Raw genomic sequence first — 27,073 nt, forward strand, 5'->3', positions numbered from 1 at the left:
GTAGATTTTAGGCCCTCTTACCACCCACACACAAGGTAACTCTTAAGATGACAGATATGTTAAATGGCTCGACTGTAGTAATCTTTATGTATATCTACATATCACATTGTATACCTTAAACATATACAGTAAAATTTATTAAACAAAAAATAAAAATAAATGCCGCTGTCAAAAAAGCAAGTCCTACACAGGCTCAAATTTTGCATTCAATGCATCATCTACTTACATAAACTCTCCCAAACCCTGTTTATTAGGCAGCTCACAGAAAAGCTTACACTGACAATTCAATAAAATAATCTTCAAATGCCTCTACAGAACTATGGACTACTAATTTAGGTAAGCATCTCTTGCAGAAAGAAAACCCAAGAGTTCAAAGAAAGATGGAAATCATACCGTAACTGTATAACAAAACTCAGCCTCTGTACCTGCAAACCACAGGGCCCATTTCAACATCTACAGCACTCAAGTACCACCAGTCTAGTATGGAAAGATACTCTAAAAAGCTCTTTTGCTCCACGTCAGGCCTCTGAGCCCAAGCTAAGCCATCCTATCCCCTGTGACCTGCACGTTTACATCCAGATGGCCAGAAGCAACTGAAGATCCACAAAAGAAGTGAAAATAGCCAGTTCCTGCTTTGACTGACGACCTTCCACCACTGTGATTTGTTCCTGCCCCACCCTAACTGATCAAACTGACTTTGTGACAATACACCCTCCCCACCCTCGAGAAGGTATTTTGTAATATCCTCCGCCGCCCTTAAGAAGGTACTTTGTAATATTCTCTCCCCCTCCCGGCACCCCCCCTTTAGAAGGTACTTTGTAATATTCTCTCCCCCTCCCGGCACCCCCCCTTAAGAAGGTACTTTGTAATATTCTCTCCCCCTCCGGCACCCCCCCTTTAGAAGGTACTTTGTAATATTCTCTCCCCCTCCCGGCACCCCCCCTTAAGAAGGTACTTTGTAATATTCTCCCCACCCTTGAGAATGTACTTTGTAAGATCTACCCCCTGCCCACAAAAAACTGCTCCTAACTCCACTGCCTATCCCAGACCTGTAAGAACGAATGATAATCCCACCACCCTTCGGTGACTCTTTTCGTACTCAGCCTGCCTGCACCCAGGTGATTAAAAACCTTTATTGCTCACACAAAGCCTGTTTGATGGTCTCTTCACACGGACGTACATGACACTCCACTCACTTCAAGCAGCTATCCCAGACCTGGATCTATTTTATTTAGTCTAGGATATCCACTTTTAGAAATTTAATATTGAAATTTAGATTCTAGTATTTATTTTAGTTCTGGGGGTATTTAATCTTAATGGAAAACTCTGCCACCATTAAGATGTTATAAAATAATATTTGTTAACTTGGGATGATGTACAATGGTGAAAGTATTAAGAGCTCAGACTTTCAGGTCAGATAGATCTGAGTTCAAACTGCACCTGTATGTATATATACTTTTGAGCAATTATCAACTTAATAGGGTTATTATGGGGATAAAATGTCTCAGCACAATGGCTGACATATGGTAAGCAGTATAAAAGTATGGACAATCATTACTAACAGCATTTTTAAAAAGAGAAGGTAAGAAAAGAACAGATATAAGTGTACATATACACATATCCACAATTAAGTCTGGAATGTCATACACAAAAATGAGTGGTGGGATTACGGACAGTATAATAATGAACTTTTAATATATAAAATATATAATGTATATATACATTATATAATGTAATATATACACATGTATAATATATACAATATATAATGAACTTTTACAATCAGGAAAAAATTAAGCTACTCTAATTTTGAAGAGAAGAAAGTGCAGTCACAACATAATGCAGTAACAAGTTCTTCAGAGTCCTTCAAAAGCTCTGGCTATGCTAGAGAGATTCCAGGAAGGCATTTGCAAAACTGACAAAGGATTAGCATCCTAAATTGAGTGCTTCACTTCACTACAATAACAATTTATCTTTTCAAAAGATCTTTGAAAATGAACATTAGCTGCATACCATTCATACATTTCACATCAAACTTACCCAAATTGAATTAAAATTTTATACTTGATATATTAACATAATCACATTCCTCAAATATATGTCCAGTTCAACCAAAGTATGTCCAGTTATTGCATTCTTCTTTTGGGATCCTACAACCACTATGCCCAATGTTTTCAGGCAAGAACAAAGATAAAATATATCTTTAAGGAACATTATCCTTACAAGGTCCTAAATTGAACCAATTTTCTTCTGTCTAAAACTACAGTTTTAAGTATTAAAAGAATACAAGCTACAACAGCTACTATGCATGGACTACCACGCCATTCTGGACATTCAATGAAGTTGATCCTAACCTCTTATCTACTCACTTTGGCTGGCTGGTTACTTATTGATTAGAACTATCCAACAGAGATACAATGCAAGCCAGAAATAAACCACCCACATAATTTTTATAACATATATATAAGTTATAGATACATATGTAATCAATGTAAACATGATTTTTCTAGTAGCCATAAGTGAAAAGAAACAGGTAAAAATAAAGTTTAATAACAGATTTTATTTAAGCCAATATATCTAAAATAATATCAATGAGATAATTTACATTCTTTTTTCTATACTAACTCTGAAATCTGGTGCGTACTTAACAGCAAACTTCAATTTAGACTTGTCACATTTCAAGTGCTCAATAGCCACATATGGCGAGTGGCTACCACACTGAATAGCGGAAGGCTAGAACTACTTAAGCCCATGGCATGTGTTTGTTCTTACCAATTATAAGCCCTAACACCAGTCAGTCAAACATGACCGTGACCTGCTGGGCAAGACTGTGCTGGTCAAAACCAAATGGAGTTCATTTCAAAGACTGAGGGGTCCTTTATGTTTCAGACATTGTGTTAAGTATTTTCAGATTTGGAGGTTTTGGGGAAGGGGTAGGTTTTGCTTCTTTGTTTATTGAGGAGTCAGGGTTGAAGGGGGGTATGGTAACAGAGACAAGTTTGTTTCCAATAAATTCTACTATTGGAAAAATACATGCCTTAAAAAAGCGAGAAAGGAACATATTAACAGTCAGCATATCCCTCAGCAGAATGAAAGGCATGAAATAAAGAAGTCAGCTGTATAAAGCATAGGGCCCTTCGGAAGGCTTTTTCAGTAGCACTGAAATAATTCAGAGAACATTAAAACACACAACTGGGCAACCAAGTCAGCTATGTATTTGAAAAACAGAAATTTTAACCCATTAACCAGAGAGCAGACTTTTTTAACCCATTAACTTAATAGTACGAAACCTAGTTCTACGGATATTTCATGTTTACAGGCAGCAAACACTGAGAGAGTTAAAACTGTTATTTCATGCTCTGCATAGAAGAAGAAAAAAACAGAAAATATATATCCCTAAATGCTAGTAAGTAGTGGTGGTTCAGTAGTGTAATGCACATGCCTGACTTTCAATCATGAAAAAAATAAAATGGTAATAACTTTTTCAAATTTAATTACATTTCATTTTAATTTCAATCCATTCACTTTTAAACCTTTTAAGATTATGACATCCATCCAAAGCTGTTTTTCTCTCTCACAGGCAAAGCAACTTTAGGCTGACAGAGCCAAAACAAATTAAACTTAACCACAATAACTACATTTCATTTCAAGGAAACCTGGAAGTCATCTCTGAAACTACAAGGATACCCTGAAGGGTCGCAAAACCTCCCCTGTCATGGGTCTGTGATACTTCCCTAATCTTAAGAAAGTAGAGATCAAATGCATTACTTTCATATCAATATTTCCTTAGAGCCCATACAGTAAGTTAGCTGTAGAGCCAAGACTACCTACCAACTCTTCATCAAACCACTATGCAAGCAACAACATTAAGGCTGCTAGCCTCCTGACCCTTGGAAACTTTAAAAGGGAATTTGGCCCTCAGCTGATGAATTAAACTCTGCTCTAAGATATCACTTTCACTTAATTGCTTATTTCAGAGTATTTGGTTTAATTTTTTCAACAAATGTCATCTGTATACTGAAAGATCTACAGGAAGTAGAAATAAACCACCAACAGCCTCCTCCTTCATCCCCTGTAGAATGTAAGGCCCATAAGGGTAAGGGTCTTTGGTTTTTTTCCCCCACACTATTACATCCTTAGCAGCATGAAAATCCAAAATTATTCATTTTATTCATTCCTCCAAACCAGCATGAGTTCATTAAGCAAGCATTTACTGAGTACCTCTTGCAGCATTATACTAGACCATGAATGAATATTTTTAAGGAGCTGTCATGTTCCAAAGGCTTAAAACCTAGCTGCAGAATAAAATGGATAAAGGAAATGCAATTAAACAATTCAAAGGAGTATACAATAAGGCACAAAACGTCAAGCACCAAAGAAACAATATAAGGTGATGTAGTTTGAAATGGCCTTCAGCAAAGAGATGAAAAACAAATGTGGGGCCTGAAGGAAGAGGAGATCAGGTTTACATAGGTAGGAAGGGAATTTCCAGAACATAATGAACAATGCCCTACTACTAAAGACAGGAGCTCAGCCTGGCCTGGGCAGGAAGAACATAGTGGAAAATGGAGAAAGTGAGGAGACACTGAAGTAAGATAATGGCAGTGGGGGCAGAAAGGGACAAACAGAATAAACTACCAGAGCAATTTTTCCACCTTAGCTGCACACTGGAATCAACTGGGAAGTGTTTTAAAACAACTGACACCTGGATCTTGACCCAGAGATTCCGACTTAATTGGTATGGGGTACAACTGAAACATCAGGATTTTTAAGTTGCCCAAGGACTGTAATGTGCATCCGAAGAATCACTGCCTCAGAGAAAAAGCCAGTGGAACCTGGTAACAAGCAACACAAAATTTAAGAAAGAAGACGCTTTAAGAATGTGTCTATAAAATTACTAACAACATGACAGAATCCAAGCAATAGAAAAAGTGAGTATTATGTGAGCCTTTCTGGACTTTACAACAATGTTTACAAAGTTTCAGGTAGTAAACAAGTTTTAATTAACATAGGTGATTTCAATTATCCACATAACATAATTTGTCAAATATTTTTCAACAGAAATAAAATGAACCATTTTTTAAAAATCAAGGTAGAAGTCAACCAAAAGATTACAAAATAAATCTTCTAGAAAGCCTCCTGGATTTCCCAGATAGAAATAACCTCAACCTCCTTGCAATTTCCACAGCATTTTGGCTGTACCTATGATGACACTCCTATGAAACCCCACATAGAAACTTTGTTCCAGAAGGGAGGGATCAGAGCCTCATTCCTCCTCTTACATTGTGCCCAATACACTGCTTTGCACGTGACACATACTCAGAATGAACTGAGTGACAGACAGACATTGCTGGTTATATTCTGAAACTCACTAGAGGGTCTAAATGCTTTTGAATGCTTCATAAATAAGCAAAAATCTATCCCCAGTTGCTTCTGCTTCTTCCAGACCCTTTTATCATTCTAAGCTTTCTTCAAGTGTGCTCCACTGCCCTCCCCGTTTATCCTCACTCCAATAATTTTTGACACCACCAAGCCTGTTCACTGTTACGCGAATCAATAAAAGGAAACTAAAGATTTTTACCTTTAGGAGAAACATACCCAGAGACCATCACCTAAAATACATTTCTAAGTCTCAAGAAGATTTCTTTCTTTTGTGTTTTTTTGTTTTTGAAATGGAGTCTTGCTCTGTTGCTCAGACTGGAGTGCAGTGGCGCGATCTTGGCTCACTGCAAGCTTCGCCTTCCAGGTTCATGCCATTCTCCTGCCTCAGCCTCTGGAGCAGCTGGGACTACAGGCACCCACCACCACGCCTGGCTCATTTTTTGTATTTTTAGTAGAGACAGGGTTTCACCGTGTTAGCCAGGATGGTCTCGATCTCCTGACCTCGTGCTCCGCCCGCCTCGGCCAAAGTGCCGGGATTACAGGTAATTTTTCTGTATTTTTGGTAGAGACAGGGTTTCACCATATCAGCCAGGATGGTCTCGATCTCCTGACCTTGTACCGCCTGCCTTGGCCTCCCAAAGTGCTGGGATTACAGGCGTGAGCCGCCGTGCCCGGCCAAGATTCATTTCAAGATCCCTACCATAATACTCAAATTTCAGCCTCACATCACACATTGTTCCAGTTTTCATTTAAGAATGCTGGCCGGGCGCGGTGGCTCAAGCCTGTAATCCCAGCACTTTGGGAGGCCGAGACGGGCGGATCACGAGGTCAGGAGATCGAGACCATCCTGGCTAACATGGTGAAACCCCGTCTCTACTAACATACACAAAAAACTAGCCGGGCGAGGTGGCGGGCGCCTGTAGTCCCAGCTACTCGGGAGGCTGAGGCAGGAGAATGGCGTGAACCCGGGAGGCGGAGCTTGCAGTGAGCTGAGATCCGGCCACTGCACTCCAGCCTGGGCAACAGAGCAAGACTCCGTCTCAAAAAAAAAAAAAAAAAAAGAATGCTATTGCGGCCTCCAAGTCTTCAGTATAAATTAGTGCTTCCCAGCTTTTATTACATTGATGGCATAGAGAGTACTGTTTGTATGGCACTCTAGGTTTCGAAACCTCAAGGTTACTCATGACCAGGGGTGATTGGCCCAAGAATGTGACCAACCTCAAGACTCAAGGGATATCTTATAGACTGATTAGGAGGCTCTAGAATGGAGCAATCGGAACAGATTTATCACATACTCCTTCCCACCAAAGTCTGTTTTTGAAGTGATTTTCTAATCATAACTACATCAGACACTTTTACACCATTTCCAGCACTACACATGATAGCAGATGACTGATCCACTTACCATGGGTTTTTGTTCCCTTGTTTAAGACTGCAACACTGTGAGCCATTCTGCAACATATCCATTTTTTAAAATATTTTCTAATGTTCAATCTTAGCTATGGATTCTTAAATGTGTCCCACATTTTCACTGTGACTTAAAAACCACTTTTTCCATTTGACTTAACAAAACATCTAATCTCATTTTTCTGAAGTAGACTGCCTATAATCAAAATATGGCTTTTTTTTTTTTTTTTTTTAAACTCTCGCTCTGTCACCCAGCCTAGAACACAGTGGCGCGATTGTGGTTCACTGCAGCCACAACCTCCCAGGCGTAAGAGATTCTCCTGCCTCAGCCTCCCAAGTAGCTGGGACCAGGCATGTGCCACCATGCCCAGTTAACTTTTGTATTTTTTTGTAGAGATGGGATTTCACCATGTTGCCCAAGATGGTCTCAAACTCTTGGGCTCACGCAATCCACCCACCTCAGCCTCCCAAAGCACTGGGACTACAGGCTTGAACCACCATGCCCAGGGGGCAATGGCTTTAAAAGATTCAGTATGCATCACTAATTTCACAATATGGTAGAAACAAGATAAACAGAGGAAGGCATTCATCTTCACCCTAGGAATTCCACCATGACTTACCATCACCCATTAACTTTTACAGGCCTGTAAGTGAACAGACAAGGTGATGGCAAATGAACAAATGAGAAAGGACCAAGATTTTTTTTTAAGTGTTAAACAGGCAAAAAACACTAGTGATGACAACTAATTTTTATTGTCCTTCTTCCCCTTAAAAGTATTTCATATAATTTTTCCTTAATTTATTGCTAATTAGCCACAGTAAGATATTGGGTCCAAAGTCTAAATGACAGGAACCCTAAGCTAGCATTAAATAACCAGAATAGAAGAAGTATAAGGGAAGGAAAAAAAGAAAGACATACAGCAATAGAGCAAAATCGACAAATACAGAATTTTCTATGGCCTTAAAAAAAAAAAAAAGTCAGGTATCAAATTTCATAGTCTGGGTTTTTACGCACAAACCTTAAAAATTCAAAAACACTATCCAGAGTTTGCTTCATGTAACTCTTCTTGGCAATTATCTACTCTTACGACATTTAATACGGTTCATGAAAAAACTTTCATAAACTATAAATACTGAAGAGGTAGGTTTGCAACATTCCCTTTTGCCCAAAATTAGACAGCCACCTACTTGGGATAATGAAAGTTTAGTGGTGTAGAAGGTCATTATTCTTTGGAGAGGCATGCTCAAATACTAGAGGTGAAGCATCACAATGTCTACAACTTTCTTCCAAAGGTTTCGGGGGAAAAAAGGATGTTTATGTATATACACATATATACATATACATCTATATACACACACACCTATACATGTATCTACATGTTAACTGATGAATACAGATAAATTTCCTAGGTATTCACTGTATGATTTTTGTAAGTTTAAAATTTCTCAATAAGCTGGAGAGAGGAAAGAACCACTTGTTGGTTCCATCCATTCCTTAAAAAATCTGACCCACCCCCAAAAATCAAGGAGTCAAGGATATATTTGGTATTTATAGTGAAAACATCTCAGATTCAACATGTTATAGAAAACTCTTCATCCATAAATATCTTACTTCAAAAAAAAGGTGTCAAACTCACATTGCCCATGTACTCCGAAAGCAGGTCCTGCAGGGCCTGGCGGACAGCATTACACTCTGCCACAATTCGCTCACGACGGTCATCACGCGTGCAGGACGAGTCGGCCATCAAGGCAGCCCCACTAATGATGCTTTCCAGGCGCTCCTCCAAGGAAGGCCTAAAGCGCTCCTCGCTGAAGCTCAAGGGGTCCACAATGATTTGTTTCTGCAGAGAAAGCATTACCGAATGTTAGTACTCATCTCTGTTCCCTCCTTTATTCAAGGTGTGAAAAGTGATATTAGTAATATCAAGATTTAACACAAAAATTCTGACATCTGAAAGAAAGTTATACTTCTTAACAGATAAGGGGCTGTCCCACAGAAGTTAGCCTACTGTTGATCACTCCTCAAAGAAAGCACTGGAAGTAATGCTATGCAGCCAAACAGGGCATGATAAGGTATGATACCACAAATACAAATATATCACACTCACACAACTTATTCTGAACATCTAAAGGTAAACTTACATAAGACGTGCGATTCAAATCATCAGATGAGAATTACAAGGAAAATAAAAGTTACCTCTTACTTGCAGAATATAAAACTGCCATGTGATATTTAGAACTGTTGCACCACAAAAAAATTAAAAAATAAAAGCAAAACAGGCCAGGTGTGGAGGATTGTTTGAGGCCAGTTCAACACCAGCCTAGGCAACGAGGCAAGACCCTGTCTCTACAAAAAAATAAAGTAAGTTGGGCATGGTGGCACACGCCTATAGTCCCGGCTACTCAGGAGGATCACTTGAACCCAGAAGCTCAAGGCTGTAGTGAGCTACGATTGTGCCACTGCACTCCAGCCTAGGTAACAGAGCAAGACCTTGTCTCTTAAAGTATGTACGCATGTGCGCGTGCACACACGCACACACACGCACACACACACACAGACTGATTTCTAACCTTAAAGTTTCAGAAAGAAATGCATTTATAATGAATTTCCATCTATTTGCCTCATCTTACACATCTAATCAAGTTTTCTAAATAATTCAGTCTCAAATTTATCCTGTTACGTCTAAATTAGAGACTTTCTTTCCTCAAAGACCTCTAGTATTCTGTAACAGATGATAGCAATCCTCCCAAAAAGCTACGCTGTGAGGAAGAACTGCTCCAACAAGAATAAATCCTTTTTCTGTCTCCCCTTCCTGCCCGACTCCACCTACATCCAGTTTTTCTAGTGCTTAGTGAGGTCTGGTCACAAGTAAGCTATAGGTACAAGGTGACACATCGGCATCCTCAAGACAGCAGCTACTGGCCTCCCTCCAATTCCTCCACTTGATATAATTTATCCTCACACTGATAAATGTCTGTGCAAATATTATGGCTTTAATTTTTCTTTACAGAGACTATGTCCTTATTGATTTCAACTTAAATGCCAAATTTTTTCTACCAAAACCTTGCCCTTTTCTAATAAGTATACATTTCTTCCTTCCCTTCCAAAGAACCCTCAATTTTCAAACTGAACGTGCAATACCTTCAGTTCATTTATTAACCTACATTTTAGCTGATCATTTTTTGTAAGATTAGGTTATTACAGGATTCCTCTGGTCAAAACTGAATACAAAATGCTTTCTGGCCAACAAAAATGAGAAATGAATGGTACAGAATTTTAACAGAGTAACAGAGCCTCAACAGGCCTGAGATCATTTAGCACAAACCCTCATTTTACAATGTTTAAATGTCCCTGAGAAGTTAAGCAGTTTCTGGTAGATACTACTCAACTTAGGGCAAAATGTGCTAATACCTTGAAAGATACCTAATACTGCCAAATTTTGAAAGGAGGAAAAACAACATTGCTAGTAAATTTTAACATGCACCATAAGAGTTTGCTATAAAATAATTTAATGTTTAAAGCTCCATGGTAAAAACTGAGTTCTAACACCATGATCTTTAGACTTAACATTGCCTTCTTGCTTTATGAAAAGTCTTAAATCAGCCATGCATATCAACAAGGATCAACTACCTAAGCGAAAGTGGCAAAAGAAAGAAAACGTAAAGGCAAGGAAAAACTTAAAAACAAAATGCACTCCATTGTATTTTTTTATTCTATATTTCATAGCATCCTTACTTTATGAAAAGATCCTGGTCACCTGGAACACAATTTCTGTTATTTTATTTTATTTTTTTTAATTTGCCCCAACAGTTACTTTTAAAGCCCAAAAAAAAAAAAAAAAAAAAAAAAAACAACTTATACTGCTGCCATCTACTGGAAGCCATGAGGCATTGTGGGTAGGAATTAAGAACACATAACCCACCAAAAACTTAACCCTTAGAGTTGTGTACACAGGACAGACCTAGAGCATCATTTATGAAAAGTAATTATGACATTGTGCTAAGAAAGTATTTTAATCCCAAATTTGCTTCCACATGATTAAATTTCTGTTCATTATTCCAATTTAGTCATTGAAAAGAAGTGTATCTAGGCAGACAAGAAAGATTAGAATGATGGTACCTTTGCTGCAGTCACTTATGATGTTTCTTTATCTCCCAATAGACCATGAGCCCCTAGGGAGCTGACCCTATGTGTACTTTGTTTCTGTATCTACCATAGCTTCACATCTGCCAGAAGGTCAAAATCTTGGTTGAAATGAAGCAAACTTATATCCTCAGTAAAGAATGACCTCATAGGAAACGCAAGCTACATAAAAGAATCCAGAAGTTTAATTCAAAATAAAAATAAATGTTTTAGGCCAAGTTAAAATCAAGTAGACTGATGATTCATAATTTCTTTTGACTTAGATTACAGATCTATTGAGCTATCATCAGAAATTGAGCTATCATCAATTCTATCAATGATAGAAATTGAGCTATCATCAGAAGCCTTGATCACTTTTCCCCAGACACCTTTTATCTTTTGGGGGATGGTCAAGAGCTGGAAATTTCCACCCAAGCATAACTTACATCAAAGTTATTGAGTGCATATGCCAGTTCTCCTCCTCCTCCACCCTGGTGCTGGGAGGCATCGTCTGAGGCAGTGGCCTGGGCTGCATTGGAAATGCCTGTGACCGCCTGCTGCAGCTGCTTGTATATCAAGTCCCTGTTGGCCTTATAGGCTGCGACATCAGGGTGCTGTAGGCATGCCTGGGATGCAGTATAGAGGATCGGAACGTTCTTCTGCAGGATTCCTCTAGCTGCAGCCATCTGATCACGATGGCCAACATCTTTCAATTCCTACAAGAGTAAATAAAACAAGAAATTAGAGCACTCTTTATATGGGCTCTACTCATATAAAAATTTGTCGGTAAATGCTGAAAAGTTAGAATTTCTACTAATTAGACACATTATTTTCATTAACAATCTAGTTGAGAGTCAATCACAAACAAGGCAGTATGGCTTAGTAGGTAAGATTCTAAGCTTTGGAATCACACAGACCTAGATCTGAATCCACCCTGCCCCCACCTCTACTTTCTCCTGGCTATTTTATGACCTTATTTTAAACCCTCGGGGTTACGTTTCCCCTTCTGTCAAAGAAAACCAGTAATAGTACCCTTCTTATCATCGTTTTGAGGATTAAATGGGATAATGTATGTAAAGTACTTAGCACAGAACTAAATAAGGCATTAAATAAAAGACAAAACAAACTAACATCTTGATTACAACTCTATATAGATATATGTACCTATACCAACCAAAAATAGAAAAATCATGAAGAGGTAAATTCAAACAGAGTTAAGACTTATTATGAGGATTTTTTATTAAGTTACACAATTTTATTATAAGAGTTTTGTGAAATTTGGGACAGGATGCCACAGGTATATATGAACTACATAACTAGGTGAGGATATGGCAAGGCCATTCTCACAAGCACGTAACTCCTCCTCTCCCCCTCATCACCCCAAAGACCACTTTAGGACACAGAACCATACTTTTCTTACACAGTACATTAAACAGTTCACAGGTCACTAGGCCATAAAGTTGAGGCATATGTGCTTCATAGCCCCAATCGATGATTATAATACTCTGTACAGATACAGTCTTAAACTATTTTTTTTTCCATTTCTTCTACCCCATAATTATAATCCATGGTAAGAAGGATTTGAGGTTCTTGGCATCGTTTCCATTAATGATGGCATCTACTTGGTAGGCTGAGTAGATATGCGAAGTGACAAAGAAGTGATGCCAAAAATAAGCAAGATGGGAATGGGAAGTGGGTATTTCTGGTATCCCCTTTTCACTCACATTATTCAGAAGGGGAAAAAAGGGGCTTTAGTAAAAGTGGATCACCACCACAGAAGAAGAATACAGGTGTGATAACTCTAAATGATCACCAAATGGTAGCCCAACTCTATTTTACACATTAAAATGTCAACATTGTCATCAACTAAATCCTAAAGTATAAATTTAAACATTTTGAGTATTACATGTGTAAACAGTAAGAGAAAATTGACCAAGTTAGAAAGGACAAAGTCAATTACTCAATTAGCCATCTGACTTAGCTATTTAGTGGTTCATCTTCCCAGATGAGTTCCTAATTAGGCATTAGAGACACCAAACTGGCTTCCTTTTTCTGAAACTTCATCTCAGTATATATTTAGGTTTGCATCTTTATTCAAACCTTGTATAATATGACAGCTTACTTTTCCTCCTAGAATTCTTTTCTTGTTTGGAATCTAAATTTGCAAGTAATAGCTCACAGCACTCCAAATGCCCTGTAACAGTACATTAGGCTAAACATTCAAGAACAGGACCCTGCAGATTTAAATAATCAGTTATCATTTAAAGACTCAGGCTACAAGGGGCTATGACTAAACATTACACTTAAACAGCTGGTGCACATGTTTTGTGTGGCACTTTCTAAATGTCTTGCCATCACCACGATCTGAGGGGCTCTAAAAGTTTTCTAGGAAGGCATTTGCCTTTAAGCACTTAAACTGTCTACTGTTTTATAAAAATGCTTTGCAATCAGCTGTGGCATTCCTCCTAAGTGTCTACGACCTAGATCAGCGTAGCTTCTTATAAAGGTTAGTTACCAAAGAGACTTACGGTCATCTCAAGTTAGTAGGTGCAATAATTACTATTCAACACATGACTTTCCTAAGCCACTGCCTGATATGGTATTACCAACTTCTACTTTTCCGAAGGCTACATTAGGCTAAATATTCAGAAGCAAGACCCTGTGGATTTAGAGAATTGGTAATCATTCCAAGACTTGAGTTATAACAAGGAGCTAGGGTTAACCATTATGCTTACACAGCTGGTGCATATGTTCTGTGTGCCATTTTCTAAATGTCTTGCCCTCATCACACTGTGACAGACTTCTATTTACAAAGTATGAGGGATATATTTTAATCTATGATGAAAATAATAATGAAATACCATCATTTGTCCTGACTGCTAAAGTGTTCTTTTTTCTCTCTTTAGAACTGCTCTTGACTTAGCACAAAGAAATTAGATTTTGTTACATAAAGAAAACGGACACTATCACAGTACAGCACTATTTATTGTAATAAGCATAATGATTAAAAGTATTCTTTTCAACATATATAATGCCAATAAGTAATCCAGATTACTGAGGAAAGTCACCTATTAAGCAACATAATAGATTACTTATGAAAATAGAGTCACTTGGTCTACTTTAGCTTTCATAATCCCCAACTTTACCAATCCAGTGATGGTTCAAGCAGACTCAGGAACAGTCAAATAACTGCTTTCAATGTAATCTGAATGATATCCCATGGATTGACCAAGAAATAGAAATTAACTTCTAAGCAATCTATAACACTGCCTCTAACCAAGAGCTAAAAATTCAAGTGAAAGTTTCCTCTCATTTCTCTCTTAACAATATAAAATTACAGCCATAGATTTCTCTTGGATACAAATGGCTACACTTAAAAAAAGGGTCCATGGCAACAATCCAACCAGTCCAAATTATTTACAAATAAAACACTGACAATAACATTACTATTCAGTGTCCAACTTTTCAGAAAAAATAATCACAAAAGGCAAGAATTCATAGACTAGGTAATAAATAAGAAGCATTACATTCTCATCAAATACCTCAATAAGCTCTCTGCACACAGATGGAGGGAATGTAAGCATCAAAGCATTATTACATCACTAGCATGTTGGGAAGCCAGAGTCGACAATGTGAGGCAGAGGTGGTCCTTCTCACAGGACCTAGGGTTGACGCCAACCCATCCTTACTTCTGCCATCACTTTTACACTTACAGTCAAATAACGGCATGGAGCTAACGGAAATTCAACACTTCTAGTCACCAAATAATATTCCAGCCACACTTAATTAGAAAGTAACTGATTAGCGCCACACTTAGAATCCAATTCCGGTACAGCAAAGTGGTTTAGTCACTCAGTTGTTAAACAAGTATTTATTGAACACCACTATATCCAGGCAATGTTCTAGGTAGTAGTGATTGTAGGAACAATTAAAACATGTATCTCTGTCCTCTGCTGACAAACAACCTGGGTTCAAATCCTGGCTCCACCACTTGTTAGATGAGTGACCTTGCGAGATTACATAACCTCTATTAAAATTAATATGCGACCAGTTATAGTATCTATCTCACATTATTTTGTGAAGACTAAATGAGTTTATGTTTACAAAGGGTTTAAAACAGTGACATCAGATGGCCAACTAGTAGCTCCTAGCATTCATTCCCCTCAAAACAACACCCAAAATGACGACTGAACAACTACATTTTAATAAAAATAACTGAAATAGAGCACCAGAGCGCATCAGAGGAGTTACAGAAACCCTGGTGACAAACTCAGGCTGGCCACATGGAAAACAGAAGGAAATACCAGGCCTCCACCACCCTATACCCCAACCAGGATCACCTGGGAACCAGGACAAACCTCCCCACTGCGAGGAGATAAGCAAGAGGATCTCAGCAACCCCCATCAACACCCTAGACACATACAGACCTCACCACTGTCCCTGCAGTTCTCATAGGCACTAAGCCCAGCTGAGGGAGCTGCCTAGAGTTCACACTGCTGTGCTCCCTTCCAAGAAGGGGACAACACTGTGACCTGCCTTCTACAGCCCATGCAACTACTGCACTATACCATCTTGGAAATGGAACCATGGCTGGAGTGTTCTCGCTCCTGGTATGAGTCGCCACAGCTTCCCTTCATCCCCAAGGCTAAGTCACCACCAAACTGTCACAACCAATTGGGCAGACATCCCCAAGCTACAAGCAACTGTTATACCCTTACTCATGGGGCCAAGGAGAGAGGAAGCCACTCCATCTACCCCCTTCTCTCCCTGTATTAGCCCATTCTTGCACTGCTATAAAGGACTACCTTTATAGGTTTAACTGGCTCATGGTTCTGAAGGCTGTACAGGAAGCATGGCTGGCAGTGGGTGGTTCAGGAATCTTACTATCATGGCACAGAGCAAAGAGAAAGGCATCATGTTTTACATGGCCAGAGCAGGAGGAAGAGAGCAAAGGGGGAGATTTTAAACAACCAGATCTGTGAGAACTCACTCCCAAGAACAGCAAGGGGGAAATCTCCCTGCACCCCTGCTCTGCAATCCAATCACTTCCCACCATGCCCTCCTGCAACAAAGGGGGTTACAATTAGACATGAGATTTGGGTGGGGACACAAATCCAAACAGTATCACTCCCCTTCCAGGGAAAACAGTACCTTCACCGCTCAGAGGAGTCACCCCACACTAGTGCCCAACCTGAAGCAGTGCCCTGCATCCAAGGAAATGGCACCCAGAGCAGTCACATATCCATATACTTTAGCAGAAGTGCCCTGCATCCCAAGGAATCAGTGCCTGGACTGTCCAGAAAGTTCATGCCCACTAGGCCTGAGCTGAAGCAGCACATTGTCCCCTGGGGAACTGGTGCCCTGAACCAGCTGAGCAACCCAGAGCTGAGCCGCCATAGTACCCTGCATCCAAGGGAGACAAAGCAGTGGCTGAGCAGAGACATTCACCCTACAGGCCAAACAACTCTAGTATTCTGTTTCCCTAAAGTTGGATCCCCTAGAGTCTGAACTGCTGAGACACTCCTCTCCTTGCAGAGTAGAGTAATCACTGTGTTGTTCCCTCCCCTCCCCAGAGCCCACACAACAGCTGCGGTCTGCCATTCTGGGATATGTGCTGCTGTTGCACCTGGCTTCACAGAGCCTAGGATATTGCCAAGCTCCACCATCCGGGGGCCTAGAGTCACTACTGCATGGTGCCTCAGCCTCTGGGCTCCAACTTGCCACTGAGCCCTATTGGCTCAGGTTCCCAAATTGTAGCTACATACACCCTGCTCCCTGGGCCCAAACCTTCAGAGCATCCCTTCTTCCCAAGTTGCACCAATGCTGTGCCCTGCCCCCTAGGGGAAGAATCATAACCTCAACCTAGGCCCCTGGTCCAAAGCTACTGGGATACCTCAGATTCACAGATCCTGAATTTATAGGCAACCGACATCCAACTCTGCCAGAGAGAACAAAGCCAGGCACCCAATACATCCCAAGATCCAGGTGCCACAGTAAGTTCACAAAACCCTGAGCCTGGGACCCCAGCCCCACAGCTGCCCCGAGCACCTGTACCTAGAACCCAGTGCCACAGCAGCTGCTTGTACACTGTGTCATACCTGACACAAACAGTGATCCCCTCAGCTAAGTCTCCCTACTGTGGGAAAAACAAGAAGAGGAGGACCCCAAAAACCCTTGACACCAAGGACATATATGACTACAACTACCACAAACTTCTACAGCCTAGGCAACTGAGGCACCCAAAGTTACTGCTGACATTGAACACAGGTGAAGAAGCTGCATGAAGACTGTACTACTGCTCCTACTGGACACAGAGTCAACACACACTCCCCAACCAGCACACTAAAATCCAACTGCAAGGGAAAGTCTCTATAAAAGCCATTCAAAAGACTGTAGAAGTGACTGTCCCACCATATGCACAGACGTCAAAACAGGGACACAAGAAACATGAAAAAGCAAGTAAATATGACACCAAGAAAGGAATATAACTCTTTAATACTAGAACCCAATGAAACAGAAGTCAATGTGAGCCTAGGAGTTCGGGACCAGCCTGGACAACGTAACAAGACCCCATCTCTACCCACCCCTCCTCCCCGCCAAAAAAAATAGCTGGGTGTGACATGCCTGTAGCCCCAGCAATTCGGGAGGCTGAGATGGGAGGATCACTTGAGACTGCCGAGAAAATGCCACCACACTCTGGCCTGGGCAACAGAGCAAGACCCTGTCTCCAAAAAAAAAAAAAAAGGGAAATCAACAAACTGCCAGAAAAAGAATTTAAAATCTTGGCCCAGATGCAGAGGCTCACACCAGTAACCCCAGTTACTTGGTTGTGGGGAAGGGGGCATGGGGGTGGGGCTAAGGCACAAGAATCATTTGAACCTGGGAGGCGGAGGTTGCAATGAGCCAAGATCACGCCACTGCACTCCAGCCTGTGCGACAGATGACAGCAAAAGTCTGTCTCAAAAAGATAACAAAATAAAATAATTACCGTAAGGAAACTCAAAGAGATACAGATAAAAAATTCACCAAAATCAGGATATAAATGAGAAATTCAACAAAAAGAAAGCATGAAGAAGAACCAACAGAAATCAGCAGCTAAAGAATTTAATGATGAAAAACAACAAGGAAGAATTCAATAAAAATACAATAAAAGTTTCAAAAGATTTCATCAAGAAAAAGAAAATCTCAGAACTTGAATGAAAAAGAGTGACAAAAGCCTGCGAAACTTATGGGATAGCATTAAATCACCCAATATTCCCATCATGTGAATTCCAGAAGGAGAAAAGAAAAGGCATAGAAAACCTATTTAATGAAATAGCAACTGGAAACTTCCCAAGTCTGAGGAGAGATATGGACACACAGATCCAAAAAGTCCCCAAAGAGACTGAATAAAAAAAGTAGTTACAGTTATTGGATAGTTGTACACCCAAGGCACATTATAGTCAAATTGTCAAAAGTCAAAGACAAAGATAAAATTCTAAAGAGAGCAAGAGAAAAACATCGAGTCATATGAAAGGGAATCCCCAACAGAATGACAGCAGATCTCTATGCAGAAACCCTACAGGCCAGGAAAAAACGGAATGTTATATTCAAATAGACAAACAGAATTATATAAACTAAAAATCCTCTGCACAACAAAGGAAACAATCAACAGAGTGAACAGTCAACCTGAAGAACAGGAGAAAATATGTGCAAACTATTCATCTGATAAGGGATTAATGTCCAGAATATACAAACAACTCAACAGCAAAAACTCAAATAATCTGATTTTAAAATGGGCAAAAGTAGCCGGGCACGGTGGCTCACACCTGCAATCCAGGCACTTTGGGAGGCCAAGGCAGGCAGATCACTTTTGAGGCCAGGAGTTCGAGACCAGCCTGGCCAACATGGTGAAAACCTGACTCTACTAAAAACACAAAAATTAGCTGGGTATGGTGGTGCGTGCCTGTAGTCTCAGCTACTCAGGAAGCTGAGGCAGGAATCGCTTGAACTCAGGAGGTGGAGGTTGCAGTGAGCCGAGATTGCACCACTGCACTCCAGCCTGAGTGACACAGTAAAACTCTGTCTTAAAAAAAAAGAAAGACAAATGAGCTAAACATACATTTCTCAAAAGACATACAAATGACCAACAGGTATACGGAAAGATCCTCAACATCACTAATGATCACAGAAAAGCAAGTCAAAACCTCAAAGAGGTATCATCTCATTCTAGTTAGAATGGCTATTAGCAAAACGAAAGGTAAAAAAAGCTGGCGGGAATGCAGGGAAAGGGGAACTCTTATACACTGATGGTGGGAATGTAAATCAGTATAGCCAAATATATAAAACTGTGCGACAGATGACAGCAAAAGTCTGTCTCAAAAAGATAACAAAATAAAATAATTATCGTAAGGAAACTCAAAGAGATACAGATAAAAAATTAACTATAATTAAAAAACTAAATCAAAAAACTAAAAATAGAACCATCATATGATCCAGCAATCCCACTACTGGGTATCCAAAAGAAAGGAAATCAGTATGTCAAAGAGAGACGTGCATTCCTGTGTTTATTGCAGCTCTATTCGCAATAGCGAAGATATGAAATCAACATAAGTGTCCATCAACAGACAAAATGTGGCATATATTCAAAACAGAATATTATTTAGCCATTTAAAAAAGACAAAATTCTGTCATTCGTAGCAACATGGATGAGTTTAGAGGACACTATGGTAAGTCAGATAAGCCAGGCACAGGAAGATAAACACCGTATGTTCTCACTTATATGGAAGCTTAGGAAGTTGACTCATAGAAGTGAGGAAAGGTAGTAGGGAGAGGTGGGTAGCCAAAGCTCAGTTATCAGATACAAATATACAGTTAAATAGGAGGAATAAATTCTATTAAAGGAGGCCAGTGGACAGTGCCCAAAAGAAAGAATGAAGTTTCCATCAGGCTGGGTGGGCCCTTTGGATAAAATGAGTATTTGTTTAATTTCCAAGAAAAGCATTAGTCTACTGTAATATACACCAAGGCCCAAGTCTATAAAAGGCCATTTTGTGAACAGGGGGCACACAGGAGCTCATAACCAGTCTACTCAGTGAATTCTCTTTTAGGAGGCTAAGTGTAAAGAATTAGGTCCAAGGAAAACTACAAATGACCATGACTTACTATAAACCCAAGAAAATGGGAATACGTATCATTCAAAATCCTGGCAGAAAAAAATAAGTAAAATCAAATCGGGTGACTCAAAGGCAGTTTAGAGATTATGCTATTATACAAAGGTATGGGCAAAATACAGAGAAACTACAAAGCTGGTAGGACACTTAGGCATGAAGGGACAAGAGGAGGCAGCAGTTACCAAAACCAGGGAGCAAGATGTGTAGAGAATGCCACCTGACAGGAAAGGCATCACTTTTAACAACCCAGGGCACCCAGCAGGAAAGAGGACTGAGGGTAACGACATAGCATCACTCTGTATCTCCTTTGACCTCCTGCTGGTGGTCCCACTCACCAAGCCCAAGCAGGAGTCCACGAATGAAATCCAGGCAAGTTAGCTTCCTGGGGCAGAGAACAGGGTAAACAAGGGTGGAAAACAATATGGAAGGGCAAACAGAAGATTATCCAGCATGTATATAATAATTTCAGCCGGGCACGGTGGCTCACGCCTGTAATCCCAGCACTTTGGGAAGCCGAGACGGGCTGATCACAAGGTCAGGAGATCGAGACCATCCTGGCTAACACAGTGAAACCCCATCTCTACTAAAAATACAAAAATTAGCTGGGCGCGGTGGTGGGCACCTGTAGTCCCAGCTACATGGGAGGCTGAGGCAGGAGAATAGCTTGAACGCAGGAGGCGGAAGTTGCAGTGAGCCGAGATCACACCACTGCACTCCAGCCTGGGCGACAGCGAGAGTCCACCACAGGAAAAAAAAAAAAAAAAAAACACCATCTATTTACTTATCTCACCATTTTGCAATGACGCACAATAATGGCAGTCTTAATGTTTATTTTGTCTAAATAACAGTCAGTCTTCATACACCAAGATCAGACTACGTTTTAAACCAGTAGGACTATTTGCCAAACTGTATCTTTTAAATATAACTTAATATTTACTTCACATATTCAAACAAGAATTTGTGTCAAAACCATTAATTAAAATAAATTGTGAACGTAATTTGGCCAGCTTGCCACATTTATAGGATGACCATTCTATTAAACAAGTTATTCTCAGGATCAGTTAGCTCCAGCAAAAAGAAAAGATATTTGTATGATGGAGACTAAGCCAACACAAAAATAAATTATAAAAGCACACTGACGGGAGGCTGAGGCAGGAGAACTGCTTGAACTCGGGAGGCAGAGGTTGCAGTGAGCCGTGATTGTGCCACTGCACTCCAGCCTGGGCAACAAGAGCGAAACTCCGTCTCAAAAAAAAAAAAATAAAGCACACTGAGCCTACACTAACTTAGGCATACCAACCTAGCTATATATATTACCATGTATAATCTTTTTTTTTTTTTTTTGGGACGGAGTCTCGCTCTGTCGCCCAAACTGGAGTGCAGTGGCCGGATCTCAGCTCACTGCAAGCTCCGCCTTTCGGGTTCACGCCATTCTCCAGCCTCAGCCTCCCGAGTAGCTGGGACTATAGGCACCCGCCACCTCGCCCAGCTAGTTTTTTGTATTTTTTAGTAGAGACGGGGTTTCACCGGGTTAGCCAGGATGGTCTTGATCTCCTGACCTTGTGATCTGCCCGTCTCGGCCTCCCAAAGTGCTGGGATTACAGGCTTGAGCCACCGCACCCGGCCACCATGTATAATCTTAAGCACTAGAAATCCAAAACCAGGATCTCATATATACAGTTAGTCTGATCATATCTTATGACTTGAAATAAAAGTAATAAGCTATTATTCACCAATTGTCTACTGAGAAGGGCCTTCTTAGTGCCTGGCACTATATTAAATACTGTACATATATTATTTAATTGAATCCTCTCAACCCTATGGCATAGATTTTTAATATTAATGTAAATATAACCAAATGACTAAGAAGTCCCCAAAAAAGCTGTCATATATTAGACATTAATAGTATTTAGGTAGCCATGGTGGCTCATGCCGGTAATCCCAGTACTTTGGGAGGCCAAGGCAGGAGGATCTCTTGAGTCCAGGAGATCAAGACCAGCTTTGATAACATGACAAAATCCTGTATTTACAAAAAACACAAAAATTAGCCAGGTGTGGTGTCCTGTGCCTATAGTCCCAGCTATTCGGGAGGCTGAGGTCGGAGGACCACCTGAGCCTGGGGAAATGGAGGTTACATGATGGCACCACTGTACTCCAACACTGTTACCTCGGCAACAGAGTGAGACCCCCTTTTAAGTATTTACTAACAACCATCTTGTCGTAATGAAAAAAGTCTACAGCAGTCATAGCAGGTTGCCTACCCAAATCCATTCCCTACTCCCACTTCCAACCCAACTTCTCACTACCTGTCAGATCTTTTGTTGGGTGTTTTGTTGGGTGTTAAGGCTACCCCTTAAGCGAGAGCAGAAGGTGGATCTGGATTACTCTGAGTCAGGCAGACTCCTTTCCTCTTGCCAGGGATAACTGAGGAATAAGCATGTTGCACAATACAGATTTAGGATAAGTCTGCTAGGAGCTTCTAGATTGTTTGCTTATAAAGAGAGACATATGGAAGAAACAGTCCTTTTTGTTCTCACTGGACATATTATGTGCAAATGTCATGCACAGAGCCTCTGCAGCCACCCAGTGCCAGGCACACTGAAGACAGCAGTGATGAAAAATATCAAGAACCTGGATCCTTGATGACACTGCAAAGCCCTTATATTTAACAACCCTGAAGTCACTTAGCCTAACTCAGGACTTACAGTCACTGAGAAAATAAATCCCCTTTTCAAGCAGTTTGGAAGCTGGGTTTTCTGCAAACTTCAGTGCAAAGTATCCTAACTGATAAAGGTATTAGCTAACAACAACAATTCTTCTTCTTGGGGCTTGTTTTAAAATAAGAATTTAAACCATAAGCGTGATCAGGACTATGAAAGGTGTAAGAAGACGGATAGCAATATATGGATCTTCTCTGAAGAATGTACACCTGAAATACACAGCGTCCAACAGCAAGGGCACAGGAAAGGTTTCAAAGCACCCCAACAGTGAAAATGCCAAAGGGTCAAAGGGCTACTGGAGCTTGGAAAAGTAACATTGACTCTCATGCCACACAATGGAAACTACTAATAACAATAAGAAACAGTTAGAAAGTAACAAGACACGGAGCTAGTGGGACAACGTATGGAGATACTTTCTGATACAGAGACAATTCCAGTATGTTTAAATGGATTAAGGTTTATTAAAAACCTGAACAAAACTGCACCACTAACTCAGGTTAATCCTTAAATACACAAAGACCTATTACCTCTCCAGACACTACCTTCATCACAAGTTGTCAAGCTACTTAAGATAAAATGTTCACAAGAATTAAAACAGGAACATAACACGAATGCAATGTAATTATAACTTTATTAACAGTAGAATACTGAAAAGACACCTTAGTTTAAATGTTTTAATGAAACTATATTGGCGAAGGTAGGTAATGGTATTTTCAGAAAACACAAAGAATGAGTTTTTCCCTCTAGACAGTAAAATAAACAACTTTAATATATCCCCAAATCATGACTGTACCTGTTGTCTTTTGGCTGCCATAATGTTCAGCTTATCCACTTCAGGTTTTAGGGCTTTATACTGGATTCCTAAGTCTTGTTCATTGCCAGCATTCCTCAACTTCAAGATACCATCTTCCACCTATTTAAAAAAAAAAAAAAAAAAAAAAGACCCCCAAAACCAAAACTTCTGAATGTAAGTCTGTAAATAAAAATGGCATCCTAGAAATTTTCATTCCTGTTAACAGCTACTCAAAAAGCAATCCAAACTTAGCACTCTTGAGTTTGCATGGTCCTCTAATGTTTAAACAGCAATTACACAGGAGCTTCATAGTGGGAAAGACACTAATACTGGCCTCTACCTTAAAGTACAAAATTTAATGCATCTTGGTTTTTTCAACTCCGGAACTCTGCTAGTACAAGGAAAGATTTAATCATTACTGGAAAAAGGGAAGGAGTCAAAACAGTATCTTTGCTACAAGTTCTTCATTTTAGACAACACTGGCTCACAACAGAGCCAGGATGATACATAGTTGGAATAGAGGAGTAAGTGGAAATTAAACAAAAACATCTCTGGTCCATTGAGATAAACCAAATTCAAAACCAAACTAAATCCTAAGGAATGCTGAACTAAGGAAGGCCAGTAGCAATCTTCCCGTGATAGAACAAATTACAGACATAGGCCTGTATACTTACAACTTTCAGCTGAACAAGTAATTTGTAGACATCTGCCATGTCAGCCAAAATCAGCAAGCGGGTAACAGCAGAGAGCAAAGCTCGAGCTGCCCGAACCATGTTGCCTCGCTTCACAGAAGAGCAGGGATCATCTGCGAACTCTCCCGCAGCAGTCTTCATCAAATCACCTGTTTTACAGAATGAAAAACAAACTAAGCAACAATGAACTCAAATAACTGATCTAAACTCAAATAACTGATATATTTTAAAAAATATAAAAATAGGCCGGGCGCGGTGGCTCAAGCCTGTAATCCCAGCACTTTGGGAGGCCGAGACGGGCGGATCACGAGGTCAGGAGATCGAGACCATCCTGGCGAACACGGTGAAACCCCGTCTCTACTAAAAATACAAAAAAAAAAAACTAGCCGGGCGAGGCGGCGGGCGCCTGTAGTCCCAGCTACTCGGGAGGCTGAGGCAGGAGAATGGCATGAACCCGGGAGGCGGAGCTTGCAGTGAGCTGAGATCCGGCCACTGCACTCCAGTCCGGGCGACAGAGCGAGACTCCGCCTCAAAAAAAAAAAAAATAATCCAATCTTTGTATATTTCATGGACAAATTTAGTTTAAGAGTTTTCATTTTTGTTGTTTGCTGTTCCTTTGTTTTATAGCTATCACTTAAAAAAGCACCTTCATATATTGCTGGTGAAAGCAAAATATCTGGAAAGTGACTTGGTACTATATATTAAGAGGCTTAAAAATATTTCCCAGGCCGGGCGCGGTGGCTCAAGCCTGTAATCCTAGCACTTTGGGAGGCCGAGACGGGCAGATCACGAGGTCAGGAGATCGAGACCATCCTGACTAACACGGTGAAACCCCGTCTCTACTAAAAACTACAAAAAACTAGCCGGGCGAGGTGGCGGCGCCTGTAGTCCCAGCTACTCGGGAGGCTGAGGCAGGAGAATGGCGTGAACCCGGGAGGCGGAGCTTGCAGTGAGCTGAGATCCGGCCACAGCACTCCAGCCTGGGTGACAGCGCGAGACTCCGTCTCAAAAAAAAAAAAAAAAAAAAAAAATATTTCCCTTTGATCTAATAACGCTCCTTTCCAAAAAAGGGCATTATATGTATCAAAAAAAAAAGAAAAAGAAAAAGAAAAATTCAAGATTTGAATGGAAGAAAAAAAGCATATCTAATGCAATCTACTCTCACATCCACAGAATACAGAAACAGGGCAACAATTATGCAGAACCACCACACTTCATTAATCATCCCAACTATGCAACGTGTACAGCCATAACAGAGACTCATGGGTATGTGAAAATAGAGTTCAGCCACTGATTCATTCCTTTCCTTCGCAGAACACTACCGAAAGTTCAAATGCTCAACAATAAGCATCTAGTTAAGTAAATTATGGTGTAGCCTACAAATGACTATTATGAAAATATTTATATATATGAAAAATGTTAAGCAGAAACAAATGAAATTATAAATGTATGTTTCTTTTTAAATACAAAGGAAAGACTGGAGTCAAAAGGCAAATAATAGTTATCACTAGGTTACACACTGCCTCTTTACATATTTGGTACCTATAAAAAGTTTCTATAATGAAGAGGTACTGTATCTACAATTTTTTTAAAACTAGCTAAAAACATATAAAACAGATTTTACTATAGTTAACAGGAATATCCAACTTATACAATCCTGAGCTCAAGAATTTATTTATAGCCTGGGCATGGTGGCTCACACTAGCAATCCCAGTGCTTTGTGAGGCCGAGGCAGGAGGATCTCTTTAGCGCACGCGTTTGAGGTTGCAGTGAGCCATGATTGCACCACTGCACTCTAGCCTGGGTGACAGAACAAGACCGTGTCTCTTAAAAAAAAAAAAAAAAAAATTTAAGAATTTATAACATTTCCTAGAAACTTGTAGAACTTACACTTTCTGTCATTTGTGTCTATTAAAATTATTTACGGTGCCCACTGTCACTCTTTTCTTACAGCTATAAAGGGCCAGTGTTGTGTCTTGTCCACTGGTTATACAAACAGGGCCTGTATGGAGACTATCTTTGGAATCTTGGAAAGCAATTACTCCCTCCTCCTTTGGCTGAGCAAGCCCACTTCAGTTCACATTAAAGTCTAAAAGCCATTCACTCTCTCATGTCTTCCATGCATTTTTTTTAAGGCACTTTCAAGAAGTCTAGCTATTTCTCAACAGACCTATCAAATTTCTCCTAGCTATCATCATTGGATGCACAACACGAGCAGGAGAGGGGGAAAAAAATTGCCTCACATGCATATATTAATTAGGCTTAGAAGCACTGTATAATTCTAAGAGTAAAGAAAAGCTCCACATATTTGTCAGGCCAGAAAAACTTCCAATGAATTACACAGTTAAAAGGCTTTCCTGGATCTAACACAGTCTTCTCTCTTATATCTTCAGGAAGATACAGACATATGGCAATCATTATGTGGATTCGTAACATTAATGCTGATATCTTATGGTATTTTAAAAGATGGAGCTCATTCATTCTTTTATTTGTTCAACAAATGTTTGAGCACCCATCATACGTCAAGGGCTGTGCCCTACTGGAGCTCTATGGAGGGAGGGAGACAAAAAATTAACAGCCAGTTAAGACAAGGCATCTGGTCTCGAAGGGTTCACAAATTATAGAGTATTACAATGCACCCAAAATTAAATAGCCTTGTGAACAAGGTGCTATGGAAATATGCTGAGGAAAACTATTTACTCAGGGAAGAATTTCTCTGCAAATCCTTGCAGAAAGAGATATTTGCCTTAAAAAAATATTAATACTGTCTTAGGCCAGGAGTGGTGGCTCAAACCTGTAATCCC

General features: G+C 40.1%; 1 protein-coding gene across 1 annotated transcript in view; it reads right to left on the reverse strand.

Moving 5' to 3' along the window:
- Positions 1 to 27,073, reverse strand: part of CTNNA1 (catenin alpha 1) — a 179,832-nt gene that overhangs the window by 100,549 nt on the left and 52,210 nt on the right. Inside the window, exons 4-7 of the mRNA XM_033181077.1 lie at positions 24,252 to 24,418; positions 23,578 to 23,697; positions 11,359 to 11,628; positions 8,427 to 8,630 (exon numbers count right to left, since the gene is read on the reverse strand). Coding sequence (XP_033036968.1) covers positions 8,427 to 8,630; positions 11,359 to 11,628; positions 23,578 to 23,697; positions 24,252 to 24,418 — 761 coding nt within the window. The remainder of the gene's footprint in view (positions 1 to 8,426; positions 8,631 to 11,358; positions 11,629 to 23,577; positions 23,698 to 24,251; positions 24,419 to 27,073) is intronic.

This window comes from Trachypithecus francoisi, unplaced genomic scaffold (genome assembly GCF_009764315.1).
Source record: "Trachypithecus francoisi isolate TF-2019V2 unplaced genomic scaffold, Tfra_2.0 Lachesis_group2, whole genome shotgun sequence".
Classification (NCBI taxonomy): Eukaryota; Metazoa; Chordata; class Mammalia; order Primates; family Cercopithecidae; genus Trachypithecus; species Trachypithecus francoisi.